This window comes from Rhea pennata, chromosome 2 (assembly GCF_028389875.1).
Source record: "Rhea pennata isolate bPtePen1 chromosome 2, bPtePen1.pri, whole genome shotgun sequence".
Taxonomy (NCBI): Eukaryota; Metazoa; Chordata; class Aves; order Rheiformes; family Rheidae; genus Rhea; species Rhea pennata.
The window spans coordinates 141415657-141429621 of NC_084664.1; the positions used below are offsets into that span (position 1 = coordinate 141415657).

At 44.7% G+C, this 13965-nt stretch overlaps 1 protein-coding gene across 1 annotated transcript; it reads left to right on the forward strand.

Annotated features, from left to right (window-relative positions):
- The first annotated feature begins 1592 nt into the window (after positions 1-1592).
- Positions 1593-13813, forward strand: CCNE2 (cyclin E2). Its single transcript, XM_062568351.1, has 11 exons — positions 1593-1625; positions 1719-1827; positions 2020-2076; positions 4028-4179; positions 6385-6520; positions 8954-9100; positions 10331-10426; positions 11163-11297; positions 12123-12234; positions 13106-13260; positions 13693-13813. The coding sequence occupies exons 1-11, from the start codon at positions 1612-1614 to the stop codon at positions 13792-13794; spliced, it is 1215 nt and encodes a 404-aa protein (XP_062424335.1). The 5' UTR covers positions 1593-1611; the 3' UTR covers positions 13795-13813.
- The last annotated feature ends 152 nt before the right edge of the window (positions 13814-13965 follow it).

Consider the following 13965-nt stretch of genomic DNA (forward strand, 5'->3'; position numbering starts at 1 on the left):
GGTGGCCCCACGGCAGCAGGGGTCGGGGGGGGGCGGCAGGCCCATCTCGCGTGGAAAGGGGGCGTCGCTGGGGGGGCGCCCACGGCGGCACTGTGAGGGGGCGCCGCGAGGGAGCGCGCGCGGCGCGGGGGCGGGGCGGGGCTCGCGCCGCCGCCGCCTCGGCCGCGCTCTGTTTACATTCTGCCGCCCGCTCCACGTTGTGGCGGAGCGCGGGGCTCCCATTGGCGGCGGCGGGCGGAGGCCCCGCCCCGGGGCGGGGCTGGCGGCCCCGCCGGGCCCCGCGGCGCGCGGCGCGTGGGGGCAGCCGGCGGCAGCGCCCCGACCGCACCGGACCGGCCGCGCGTTCGAGGAGGAGAAGGATGAAGGCGGCGGACGGGGATGGCGGGGCCGCGGCGCCCCGCCGGCGGGGCCGAGCTCGCGGTGCGGTGCGGGGCCGGGGCAGCGGGAGCCCGCGACGGGGCGGCTCTCCGTGCGGAGCCCCCCCCCCGGCGGCGGCGGCCCCGGCTCGCGGCGGCGGCGAGGGGCAGCGCGGCGGGCGCGGGGCGAGGGGGCGGCGCCGGGGCGAGGCGGGCGCGCGGCGGCGGATGGCGGGCGGGGGAGCTGCCGGCGGCGCCTGCACATGCGCAGCGCCGCGCCCGGCCCGCGCTATATAGGCGCTTGGCGCCGGCGCCAGCTGAGCAGCGCGGCCCGGGCAGCGGCGGGCGGAGAGGTGCGCGGGGCGCCGCGCGCGCGCGCGGGCGGGCTGGGGGCGCCGCTCCGGGCCTCCCGGGAGCGCGGGCGGGGGCGATGCCGGCGGCGGTGCCGGTGTGAGGGGGCGATGCGGGGCGCGGGAGCGGCGGGGCGGGATGCCGCCCGGGCACCGTTTTGGAGGGAGCGCGGCTGAGGGGACGCGGGGGGCGGGGGGGGCCCGGCCAAGCGGGGCCATCCGGCCCTGCCGCCTCGGGGCGGCGTGGGGGGCGCTCCCCGCCGGCGGGAGCGGCGCAGCGCGAAGCGGCGCCGGCGGGAGCCCGCCATGGCCCCGCTCCCGCCGCCGCCCGGGTTTTGGAGGGAGCGCGGCGCGGTGGGGGCGGGGGCGCGGGGCCGCTTGGCGGGCTGTGACCCCGCTCGGCCCTCGCCGCCCCGCGCCGGGCTCCCGCCTCGGGCCCTGCCGAGCCCCGCGCGGCGCCGGGGGGTGGTGGGGGGGGGCGGCCTGGCGGGACCCCCCCGCGGCCGCCTCAGGGCGGGATGGGCGGGGAGCGGGACCTGGGGCTGGGGGCGCCGTGTCCCGCTCCCCCTGCGCGGGGCCCGCTCGGCCCGGCGGCGGCGGGCGGGCGGGCGCGGCGGGCGCCGCCTCCCCGCTCCCTGCAAATTGGCGCGGAAGCGGCCGCGCGGGGCCGCGCAGCGCGGGAGGCGGCGGCGGCGGCGCCCCCGCAGGTGCGGCCGGTCGGGCGGGGGGGTGGCCCGGCCCGGCCCCCCTGCACCCCCGAGGCAGGGGCCGCGCGGCCCCGGGGGCTCCTTGCACCCCGAAACCGCTGGCGACCCTCTGCCAAAGAAGCCGCGCGAGTCCTGCGTGCGCCGGCTGAATCTTTGTTATCTCCCCGCTCCAGGTGGAGATCTTCCAACCCAAAGAAGATGTCGAGACGCAGGTGAGCCCTCGGCGCCGTGGCGCGCCGAGCTGTCCGTGTCCGTTTAGCGGCTGCCGTTCTCCTGATGTCGCCTGTCTTTTTTGCCCCTCGCAGTAGCCGTTTGCAAGCCAAGCAGCAGCAGCCGCTGTCATGCCAAGAAGAGTCTCCACAAGATCCGCAGGCCCCAGAACACCTCCAGACCAGGAAGAGGAGGACAGCAGAGGTGAGCAATATGGAAAACTTGGATGACAATATTACTGCAAGCCCACCAGTGCACTTGAATGGGGTAGTCTTCCCTCCGCTGAGATCTAACTTACCGAAGTGGGGAAGGGGCATTGACAGCTTACTGTGGCCGCAGAGGTGGGCGTGCTGATCGCTGTGCCTGTCTGTTGACATGTATCTCCTCTCTCAGCAGGAGGTAAAGAAAAGAGAAGATGGGAAAATTGCTAAGAAACATCAATATGAGATTAAGGTAATTCAATCCTGAATACCAAACTAGGTGAGGGAGTCCACCTGGTTTATATTGGTGGGTGTGAAGTCACACATTCCACACCAAAAAGTCTCTTCAGAGATGGAAAGTAGAGGTGTTCTACATCTTAGCTTCTCTATTTGTTTCTGCTTTTTGTGCCCAGTTTTGCTGCAGATAGAGGGACTTTCAATGTGAAAACCACTGTAGAGTCAGGTTAGGTATAAAAATTAGAATAAAAACAGATATTCCGGAATAACATCCTATGCAAAATCAGGTAAGGCTTAGAGACAAGTATAAACAGGACTATTGCACTTGTTTAACTTAACAAAAGCAGCTTGCAGCTACATCTTAATATTCAGAACCATATGGGTGCTCTTTACTTTTGTTTAACAATTCCTAAAATCATTTAAATCAGTTTGGGAGTTTGCTATAGCTAAAATAAGTCACTATTAAACCAAATGACCGGGATTGCAGATCTTAAAAAATAAAATGAATTAGTAATATTTTGTTTGTGAGAGGAAGTTATATTGTTTGCATTTATGCTGTTGATCTGTTCTTAAGACAAATGGGATGGACAGTTAACTGATGAAGGAGATCTGTGTAGTTAAGCTCTTCTGACTGAAGTTTTTCTTGAAAGCTTTGTGTGGGAAAACACTGTGCAAGTTCGTAAATTGTACCTGGGATGAAATTGCATGTCATAGCTCACCTTTGCTGAAAATGGGAAGTCCTACTCCCCTCATCTTCCACTTTTTAATATCCAGCTGTTGACTCCTTCCCCTGCTTTGCCCTCATTTTTGATGCTCTTTAAATGGTGCAGTATGCAGGTTCAACTTGGTAATTTGGCACTAAAGTGAGTAATGTTCTACCAGGTTGGTTAGTTGAATCAGCCCAGCAGAGACTCTGGCAAGCATCAAAGCTGATAAAAAGGAAGTAGTGAGACGGGACAGAAGCAGCAGTAGGATCTCCATTTTCTGACAGCTACATGCTGTTAGATCAGCTTAGTTAGACTGTGTAACCTCATCCTTGAGTACTTTAATCTGGCTAAATAGGTTTGGATAAACTGAGGAGATCACACATGGTTTCAAAGCAGTTCTACAGGAAAAGCCTCTGGATTCAGGGGCAGGTGCTCCTGTTCTTTGTGAATAGGGTCCCACCTAATTCACCAAAATGCAACTTCTGTGTCACCATTTTAAAGGCTGTCAGCCATTACAGTGTTACTTACGCTCCATGCGTCTGATGTCTCTTAACTGTGTAACTTGTTTCACTATTGCTTATTGGTTGTATGCAACCAATTCAAGCAATCTAAAATAATTCGGAATTCCGTCTTTGAAGTTTTCTGCCTCAGTAACTTTGGGCTTCTCTCCTTTTGAGTCGTTGCATCCCATATTTGGCTTCAGCAGGCTGAGAGATAGCTCACAGCTGCTGCTTACTCAGTGAGTATCTAGCTCTAGAGCTGAGATGGGTGGTTCCTCCCTGGAGTCCTTAATTGGAAGATAACGAGTTGCTGAATTTCCAGTGAGAGACAGTAGAACCTCCACCCCCTCCTTTCTTTTCCTGCTGAGCAAATAAGTAGATAGTAGGACCAGTAACCTAATGAACCTAACACCCTATTCTCTAGAAGCAATGAGTTCCTTGTCCTTATATACTGTAACTGAACAGCTCTAGCAATGGATTTGATTATGCATGGATTCACAAACCAAAGGCAATTCTCTTCTTCAAAGATGAGTTCCCTGGACTTGTCAAAAGTGTACATTTAGATACTATCTCTTGGCTACAAAAGGCATTGCTGGCATTTAATCTTTCACCTTCCTTGTGCTTCTGAATCAATGCTGAAGTCCAAAAAAGGCTAATGCATGTTACATATGTTGTTGTTGTTGTTACTATAATTTAGATTTCACTCCTCTCGGTATCATAGAAAAATCAACATTTACAAGAGATCTTGTTTATGTTGTAGAGTTGTTGGCCGCCCACGATAACAGGAGGCATCTCACCTTGTATAATTATTGAAACACCTCATAAAGAATCAGTAACCACTGACTTCTCCAGATTCAAAAAATACAGATTCAGAAACCTCTTCATAAACCCATCACCTTTGCCTGAACTCAAGTAAGTTTTCCAGATGCTGCAGTTGTTGATATTTTTTGAAGTATGTTGAATTACCATAGTAGAATCTGTTGTTGTATAGCGTTCATATAACAGTGGGTAGTAATCAACCCATTCCTCTGCTTGTCCCAGAAACAATTTGATACTTGTCCAAAAAAAAGACAAAAATTCTACCTTCTCACTGCTCTTATAAATGCAGTGAGAATGAAGAGAGAACTTTCCTCTTTCAGAGCCATCCTCCTGTAACTTAACCCTGAGGGCTAGCCTTATGATTCACAAACATTGTGGTTAAAACTGAACTTCTTTCTGTGCTATTGAAACTGACCAACCATAAAACTAGCCAAAATACTAAGCTATATTTTCTTTAAGAACTTAAATATTTAAATACACAAATAACCTTGTGACACTATCACTTTGCAGGTAGCTTACTAAATGCAATATGTTTGGTGCAGTTCTAGTCTTTTTAGTCCAGCAAACAATGTTGCAGAGGCAACATGTTTTATGAAGATGATGCTGAAGAGGAAAGGGTAATCTCACCGTAGACCAGACTCTTCTTACAAGTCTTTGAAACTGGTAGACTAAATACATTAATGGAAATAGTTTCCCTCCTGTGGAGGGATCGATTAGATGACTAAATAAAATTCTACAGCTTTTGAATGCCTTGGGCATTCAAGTGTGTTAATAAGCATCTTTGTTGCTGTTTGTTTTAACCTAATATTTAATGAAATAAAATTTTGTTGTGGATAATAAAGTTGTGGAGACTTTATGGAGAGCTACTGAGGAGAATAGGAAAAGAACCAGAACACGGATCCATATTCTTGTTTGGTGACGTCTTTTGCCTCAGTGCAAAGCAATAGTTCTCTTTTTCTCTTTTGCCCAGTTGTAAACTCAGCTGCTCTCTCTCAGTATTACTCCCAAGCCTGCTGTAGGCTGCTGAACTGCTCTTTAAAGAACAGTATGCTTTTCTCTATACCTAGCAAATCACCTTCCTGTTTTTGTTGTTGGAAAGCTTAGTCCAAAGTAGTGGAAAAGATAGTAGATAGATGGAAGAATCTCATGTACTGCTTTAGGAAGCTGCTGTAAACTGTTGGATCCCAAAGATATGTTCAGATAACGGAATTTCATGCATGGGATTGCATCTTCCATACTTGCCTTTTGTTGATAGATATCTGTTAAAACTGCACTCTGTCCTTTCCAGTTAGCCAAATGAGAGGGTCATTTATTCTCTTGCCCTTCTACATGCTTTTCTAGCTGTTGCAGGAAGATCATGATAAGGGAGTTTTTCACGCCAGCCTGCTTTGACTTGTGTATTAAACAAGAAAATATTCTTTCAGCTTTTTTTTGTTTGTTTGTTTCCTTGTTTATAAGGACAGTAAAGTGGAATTGATTTGAGTTAGAACTTGTGAGACAGTGTAACTGGCTCTGTAAAATCAGAGAAAAAAATTATCTGGGGAAAAGTAAATATACTAAGTCCAAAAATAACAGCAGGAAATCAACATTGCATTGGTTAACATGCTGTCCTCCTTAGTAACTGTAGGATGAGAAGTATATTTAAGAAAAAAATCGCACATCAATCTGTAGTAACAATAATTCCAAATTAAAACTAAACCATAGTAGTGATACAGGCATCCACTTTCTCTTTCCTAACTAGACTTAAATGCTAATAAAGCATAGATTAGCAGTAAACGAAGAACTCAATGTTTGTCATAATAGCATGCTTCTGAACCTTAAGGTAGACTAGACAAAGGAAAGATGAGTGAATTTTAAACACCAGCTATAACTATTTTTGTACTAAATTGGACCATGTTTTTTGGGGTGGAGGCATTTTGTTTTTCACCCTGCTCCCTAGAAAGCCAAATTTTAAAATGGCTGCCTGCACTGTGTGTGTTAATGGCCACCTAACTAGCAAAATAGGAAACTTTGCTTGGTTGTGTGTGCAAATTCGTGATGCACGTGCCGAGTTTTACTGGCACCACTCTAAAAACTGGACTGGCAGATAATCCTCACAAGCCGTTGTTGTGATGATGTGAAGTGTTCAAAGTATGTGTGCAGTTTTCTAATTACTTTAAAGGATCTTTTAGTGTGCAGATCTTTTTTTGTTTGTTTTTTTTTTTGTTCCTGAATATCTGTAAACAATAAATAATGTTTTTATATACTTTGTGAAGGTGTATATATACTTACAATGCTCTGTGCAATTTCATTCCATAGCTGGGGAAATTCCAAAGATGTCTGGCTCAACATCCTGAAGAAGGAGAACAGATATGCTCATTGCAAGCATTTCACATCGCTGCATTCTAGCTTGCAACCGCACATGAGATCAATCCTGTTAGACTGGCTCCTAGAGGTGTGTTTTCTAAGTTACTTTACCATGTGTTATGCCCATGAAGGAGGCAGATAAATGCAAAGCTTTCGCATAAAAGGTCTAATAGCAATATATACTGTAATGGTAAATGACAAAAACAGTTTGCAACAAAAGGGTTACAAGTTACTACTCTTGATGAGTTATATTCAGTCTTTCCTGGCAGGCAATGTTGAACCCTCCAGACAGGGAAGAAAGTAATAGTTCTGAATTTTAGTTTTGAAAATACTACTTAACTTCAGGGAAATAGGAAAAATCGAATTAAAACTGATTTCAAGACAATGTGCTGAAATTGCTAAAGTGAGATTATTTATGGGGCTTTAACCATGTTAGAATGTATCCAGTTGAGACGACTGCATTTGGTATCACCTTGGCCTTGTCTGTATTAAAAGCCTTTAGATGTCAGTCACCAACACTATTCTTTCCTGACTTGATATTAAATCGTTATCTTGTGAAGAGAGCAGAAACAAGTAGCACATCAGTGGCGTGTGTCTAAAGGCTGTTGATGTAAATACATCCTTGTTTGAAAAGGATTACAAATAAACCATATCCATACTCCTGTCTAATTACTGCACTTTGAGTGGGTTTGAGAACTTCAAACTATTCTAGTTTTCAGTCTGACAGCCAACCCTATGTGAACAAACATTAATGCTGTAAATAGAGAGCTATGTTCTAGAGTCATTTCCAAGGACTTTGTATTGTGGATATTTAATCGCTGCTGCTAAAAGCAGGCTTTGAATTATATGATCCTTGCCCATCTGCAGAGGGGATCTTGCACGGTTTATCAGTTCCATGTCAAGTACTCCATGGAAGCAAACGCTACACTGGCACTCCTGCTTTGTCTGTCTTGGTGGAACAGGACTAATAGTAAACAGGAAAGTGTGTGGTGGTCTTGCTGGGTTTTTATTTTTTTACACAGTCTGAATATTAAAGTCATTCATACAGTGATACATGACTAATTCTTCTAATGTCTGACTTGCTTACTGCCTTTGAATTGGACATGCTCTTTTTTAATCTGGAGAACTATTGGAAAATCATCCCTCTTCCAGACAAAAACATCAAAATGGACCTCATTATCATTCTCTAGTTCAGTAACACTACATGCCACAGTGGAATAAAGTCATGCAACTTCAAGAATCCTCCAGCAGCTCTTAGTTTTGTCTTACGTGACTTCACAACTAATATTTTACTAAATGTGACCAGGCATCACTATTTACATCTGGCATGTACTTTTATAGAAACAGTACATGCTTATTCATGGGTGAGTCTGGTCCCTACCTTTTTTTTTTTTTTTTTTAGTTCTGAGTCTTGTTTGGAGCAGCAGTCAATCATGTCATGTTAGCATACTGACGTATATTAGATCAGCTCTAAAAGAATGAGCTGTGACATTATTGGCAGCTAGTTGCATTTTCAAACACCAGGAAGGGATGTAATCTACAAACAGGCTTTCAACCTTTTCTTATGAAATAGCTAGAAGTAGTGACGTTATTTTGACTTTGCATGTGAGTGAAATAATCAAGTGGACCAGGAAACTTGGACCTACTTGGGAACTATATATTGGGTATTTTTTCCCCTACAGGCACTATGTAGATTTAAAGTAACTTACAGATACAGAACTAACTTCCAGTTGTGGAAGGAATGCAAAGTCATTGATAAGCTGGAGTTGTGGTAGATCTGTCAAAATTCAATAAGCGATAAAAAGAGAAAGTAGGGCTCCTACATAATATTTCCAGCTCAGGAAAGCACTTTCATTCCATACAAATACATTTTTAAAACAAAACAAAATAAAGAAACCTGCTGCTGGAGGTAGATGGCTGTTCTTACAATTTTGTTCCCGCTAGTAGCATCCCTCAAGGCTGGTGGTGTTTCTCAGTGGCCATGGGCAGCATTCCTGTCTTGCCAGTCGAGCACACTAGGGCAAATGGTTCTGGACTTACCTGCTTTAGGACCAATGTTAGGATTTTCTCAGTGGTTTTGCACTGGGATAGACCTGCTTGGAATATGGGAAGGATACAGCTTGAAGTTTGAGCCTAAGGTGTTTCTGATGAATAAATCAAGCTAAGAAATTCTTTGATTTTTGTGAGACCTTTTTCTTTTCTTGGAAGACTTCTGGCTTTTGCTTATACTAATTTTTAAGAAAATGGGATGATATCTAGATTCTCCGTGTGCTTGGAAAAGTGCACTTTGGAAATACGTTACTGCATCACGGATAACAGGTGTTTAGGTGGGAGTGTGGGAAATACTTCTCCCCGTTCTGTATTATTCAGTGCTACCTAAGACATTTAGGTATGTGATGCTTTATATCTGTACCAAAAATAAAATCGTGCATACAATTTTTTTTGCTTTTAAAACATGAATATTTCAATATGCATCAAGTTTTATAGTGAAATGCAAACTAGATATTTTTTCTTGTTTTAGGTGTGTGAGGTGTATGCACTCCACAGGGAAACCTTCTACCTAGCTCAAGACTTTTTTGATAGATTCATGTTGACGCAAAAGAACATTAACAAGAGCATGCTTCAGCTCATAGGAATTACCTCATTATTCATTGCCTCCAAACTTGAGGTAAGAAGCTCTGTTATAGGGGGAGGATATAACGTTTGGAATAACTAAGAAGATAATGATAATGTTTGTTTGAACCTGGTAGTGTATGCATAACACTGAAGGCTGGAAGGGGAAACTTCTTGTCTTTTACTTCAACAAAACAGTTTTAAATGTCTGTCTCATGGAGTGTAGTCTTTGCCCTTTCCTCAGCAGCAGAGGAGGAGACCACCTAAACTTGAAAAGTATGCAAATGTGCTAGAAGTAGTTCCATTTTATCTTTTTCCAAACATACAGCAATTGGCAAACAATCTCAGGAATGGGTGTGAGACTTAAACAAAAGCAAGCCTAAGTCTCAAACTGCCTGTATAACAAGCTGCTATCCCTCTAAACTAGTTCAGTGGAGGTGTTTTCTTTCAAAGGTAATGAAATCAATGCATTGGTGGTGATGCATTACATTGCATACTAGTTATGAGCCAACAGTGTATTTTCATGTGTCTCCTCTGAATACACTGTAGTGCATGATAGGCTAGACTGAGATAAAAATTTAGGATATTTATTCTTAATGCTTGCAAACCCCCTGACCTAGCTGGCGTACCAAAAGCAAGGTGGTGACCCTGTAAGTATGTGTCTGTCCTAAGGGAGTGTGTGGGGCACAGCCTAGCTGTGGAGCCAGCTGGGGCAGAAACAGTTCTGCTGGCAAACTGGCTTTTCTACCAACACACTGACCTAAACGTGGCCTGAACTGGTATGAAATAGGTCAAAAACATTTCTTGTTAACTGTCTCTGCACCATGGCTTTGCCAACTATAGTGGGGTTTTTCTCCCATTTTTTCCCAGTTATTTTTATCTATGTGACTATGTTAGCGCTAACTGATATTACGCATAAATTCGTATCAGCCAGCCTTTTCCAATACAGCAATGTGCTCCAAGAATGAGAATGCTGTATGTTTTTACATCAAATAGAATGTCTGAGTAGAAGGCAAAATAAGTGAAGATTTGTTCCGATTGTTTGGTCAGCATTTATTTCCCCAAAAGCTAAATGAGTTGCAATAAATCTGTCACATGTTATACAACAGATAACATATACTATAAGTGTTTTCTGTATCTCCTATCCTGTAAGTTTTCAAGTCACTACGTATAACCAGGAGAACGCTGTTCCAGCATAAGAAATGTTTGCTAGTATCTTCCCAAGCTTTCCTGGGATCCTAAGCCACTCTAATCTTGACATTTTTTTCTGCTTCTCTCTTGAAAGGAAATCTACGCTCCTAAAATTCAAGAATTTGCTTATGTCACTGATGGTGCTTGCAGTGAAGATGATATAATAAGAATGGAGCTTATTATGTTAAAGGTAATAACCTCACTGTGCTTGTAAGGAGTGGCTGAACGAGTGTTGGCTGAGCCTTGTGTTTTAATGCAGTTTACTTGCTTACAGATGGAGCATCTCTAGTACGCCCCTCTCTCTGCAAAGCAATGAGACCTTCATGTTCAGATAAACAGTCTAAAGGCTGGGCTGAAGTCACTGTTTGTGCTCTGCTAGAAAAGGACAGGTTTCTCAGGCTCCTGTGGGAAGGAAGGCTCTTAGCCAGCAAGGCCAGCTACCGGACAGACCAGAAGGCTGTTGCTGAAACGTGCTGTGCTTGCCAAGGTCCCTCACTGTCTATTAACTGGAGACTCTAGAAGAAGTAGGCAAAGAACTGGTGCACGCAGCTCAACATTCCTTGCAGTGGAAAGGATCTATTTTTACTGTTGCAGAATTTCTTCTGCACTTACTCTTCCTTAGCTGTAGATGCTAGCTGCAGGCTAGACATTTTGATGGAAATATTCTAACTTTCCCAAGTTCTGAGTGGGAAAGAAATATTAAATTTAACTGCATGGATATAGTAAAGGGATTGAGATAATGTGATTTTGTGCTGACTGTAATCCAGCATTTTCAAAAAGTAATAAGAATGCAATCTGAAAAGAACATTTTTACTAGACATTGCAGCAACTCTTTAATGTCTTTCAAGGACCTGTGCAATAATATGAGCTAACTCAGAAGAGGAGATTTGCATGGTTTAAGGTACTTAAATGTCTAATATTTACAGGCTTTAAAGTGGGAACTCTGTCCGGTGACAATCATCTCTTGGCTGAACCTTTATCTTCAAGTGGATGCTCTGAAGGATGTTCCAAAAGTGCTGCTACCTCAGTATTCTCAGGAAAAATTCATTCAGATAGCACAGGTGGGTAGTAAGCTGTGTAGGAATACCCTGTCTTGGAGCAATTAAAAAAGCACAACTATATATTATACGTGGAAAGGCTTTAAAGAATGCTTTTTGTTGTTTCATCTCATCTGTTGCTTTGTAAAGGAATGTGCAAATTTGACTATCTCAGAGAACTGTATACCGAAGCTTTGAGGAGAAGTACCCATGTGCATTTAGTTTCCCTGCTCTCAGCTATTTTAAGACTCTTACTTTACACTAGAAAAACACAAATCTGGTTGCTTCATGCTATAGTTCTGCAAGCACAGGCAATAGCAACAGCTCTTGAGAGTAGGTTGAAAATATGAGACTGTTTATGGCCCGGTAATGGTGTCTAGCTGTATTATCTGTAACAATGTTTCTCTGTATTTGTCTGGAACACAGACTGAGAAGTGTTTGACTATCTTGAAAGGAGGGTGATGATTGAATTTTTGTGGGTGTGTATTGTGCCTAGCCTCAAAGAGCCTTAGTAAAGGGAAACCTGGTCTAATTCGCTGAGCTCCTAAGTTGTTTTTATTTGAGACACCCTCCCGGAGCTCTGCTAAGAGTTTAAAGGTGTACTTAAATTTGCACAATGTTGTGCATGTTACCGGTAGAAGAGCAAATTGTCTTGCTTCGCAATTCTGTGAGACCAGCTTTGACTGAAGTTGACACCCAAGTTAAACTAGATGCATGTGACTGTGAAAAGTACAGCCACGCAGTGCTGCAGACTAGACCATAAGAGAACTAGTACCTGCATAGCAGTTTCTCAGGCAAGTTTATACTAAAGTATCTTCTTGTTAAAATTTGTAACTCTTATTTCCTCAGCTCTTAGACTTGTGTATTCTGGATGTGAATTCTTTGGACTTCCAGTACAGAACACTAGCTGCTGCTGCACTCTGCCACTATACCTCAATCGAAGTAGTTAAGAAAGCTTCAGGTAAGACTAGAAGAAGCCTTTGTAGGTCTTGGTGACAATGGTTAGGCAGCAACTTCTGAAAGTTATTATAGGTCTGAAACTGCTAAGAACACATTGGTTCATCAGGCTGCAAAAGAACAAAAATTACATGGATGTTGTTTGTTCTTCTTTCTGCGGGTTTTCCTAGTTTCACTTCCTTCCTACCACTGTTTCAAACATTACGAAGGCTTTAAAAAGAAGGAAACACTTTCAGAAGCATAGACTTATCTAGGGGAACTAAGCATGTTCTTGCTTTGGGGATGATACTGCTGCCCTATGAATTCCAGTTGTTTCAGGGATTATTAGCAGTTCATTATTGGGCGCCTTTCCTTCCTGAAGTGTTGTTTCCACACAGTCATCCCTGGCTCTCGGCAGCATTCAACTAACCTTGATGCTAATGCCTGCAACACTGTCTCTTACTAAGAGCAAACTCACTTAACTACATCCAGCTCTTGTGTATTGCTCAAGATAAACTTGAAAGACTGTAGCATAACGTACAGTTTTATAGTGTGCATCCGAATCTAGGGCTCCAGCTGGAAAACAGTCACAGTACGGTAACTTACTTTCCCCTTTTCAGGCAAGCAAGGAGAATCTTAACTGCCAAAGAGCTACTTTTTTTTCAGGAGGCCTGTGAACACTACCCTCTGCTCTGCCCCAACATTTTGACATAACAAGCACAAGGAAACATGGGTGGCTTCCTTGGAAGAGGCTTCTGTACTTTTGTGTGCATGTGTGGTGTAGTTTTTTTGTTTGGTTGGTTTTTAAAATTTATGACCTTCTTGGAATTCTGGCTAATAAAGATTGTACCACTCCTTCATGATCTATATATGTACTACTGTGTTTTGCCCTTTAGGCTTAGACTGGGACAGCATTTCAGAGTGTGTAGAATGGATGGTTCCTTTTGCAAACGTGACAAGAAAAGTCCCCGTGAAATTGAAGAATTTCAAGAAGGTTGCAGTAGAAGATCGACATAATATCCAAACACACACAAGTTACTTGGATATGCTGGTATGTCGTTTGTGTATTTGCGGTTCAGGCACTTGACAGTGCATTATACACCTCCAGTTTATATCATCAAGTACAAGTGAGATGCAAAAGGTTACAGGCTGCTGACTGCAGCAAGCTCGGTTGTTTTGGCTCAAGCGAGAAAGGCCAGGTGCGGGCAGGTAAGGGCTTGCGCAGCCTTAAATGTCTTGGGAGAAATTATGTGCTTTTCTGTAACACTCACAAATCATAAGCAAAGGTTTGGATAAGAATTGCAGGGGGAGTATTTAAAAGATGATAATTTTGTCAGGTAACAACCCCTTTAGTTTTGTAGCAGTTTAACTAAGGAGTACTTGAATTGTACTGCCAGTATGAGAGAAGCTTCTGAAATGCTTCTAAAACTAAGTAGGAAATGGTACTGTGTGTTTAACTCTTGTCTTCTCCCCTTCTATGCAGGAAGAAGTTAATAGTGGAGCAGCATCTACAGCCCCAGGTCAGTTATCTCCGGTGTCTACAGCAGGAATAATAACACCTCCCAAAAGTACAGAGAAGAAATGAAAACTGAGCAGCAACCATCATGAACAGTTCCAGAAGCAGGACTTGGTGCTTCAGAACAAGACCATGCTGAAGTTGACTCCCTGTAATGCTCTGTACTGCTATTCAAGACTTGAGCAGTAAAAGACACAGTATACTGAGCAATGGATGGAAATTAACTTTCCTACAGACTTG

Excerpts from the sequence above, each read along its gene's own strand:
- CCNE2 (XM_062568351.1), top strand. Across the intron at positions 2,077-4,027 it reads AACATCAATATGAGATTAAG|AGTTGTTGGCCGCCCACGAT; the intron begins GTAATTCAATCC and ends TTTATGTTGTAG. Across the intron at positions 6,521-8,953 it reads TGTTAGACTGGCTCCTAGAG|GTGTGTGAGGTGTATGCACT; the intron begins GTGTGTTTTCTA and ends TTCTTGTTTTAG.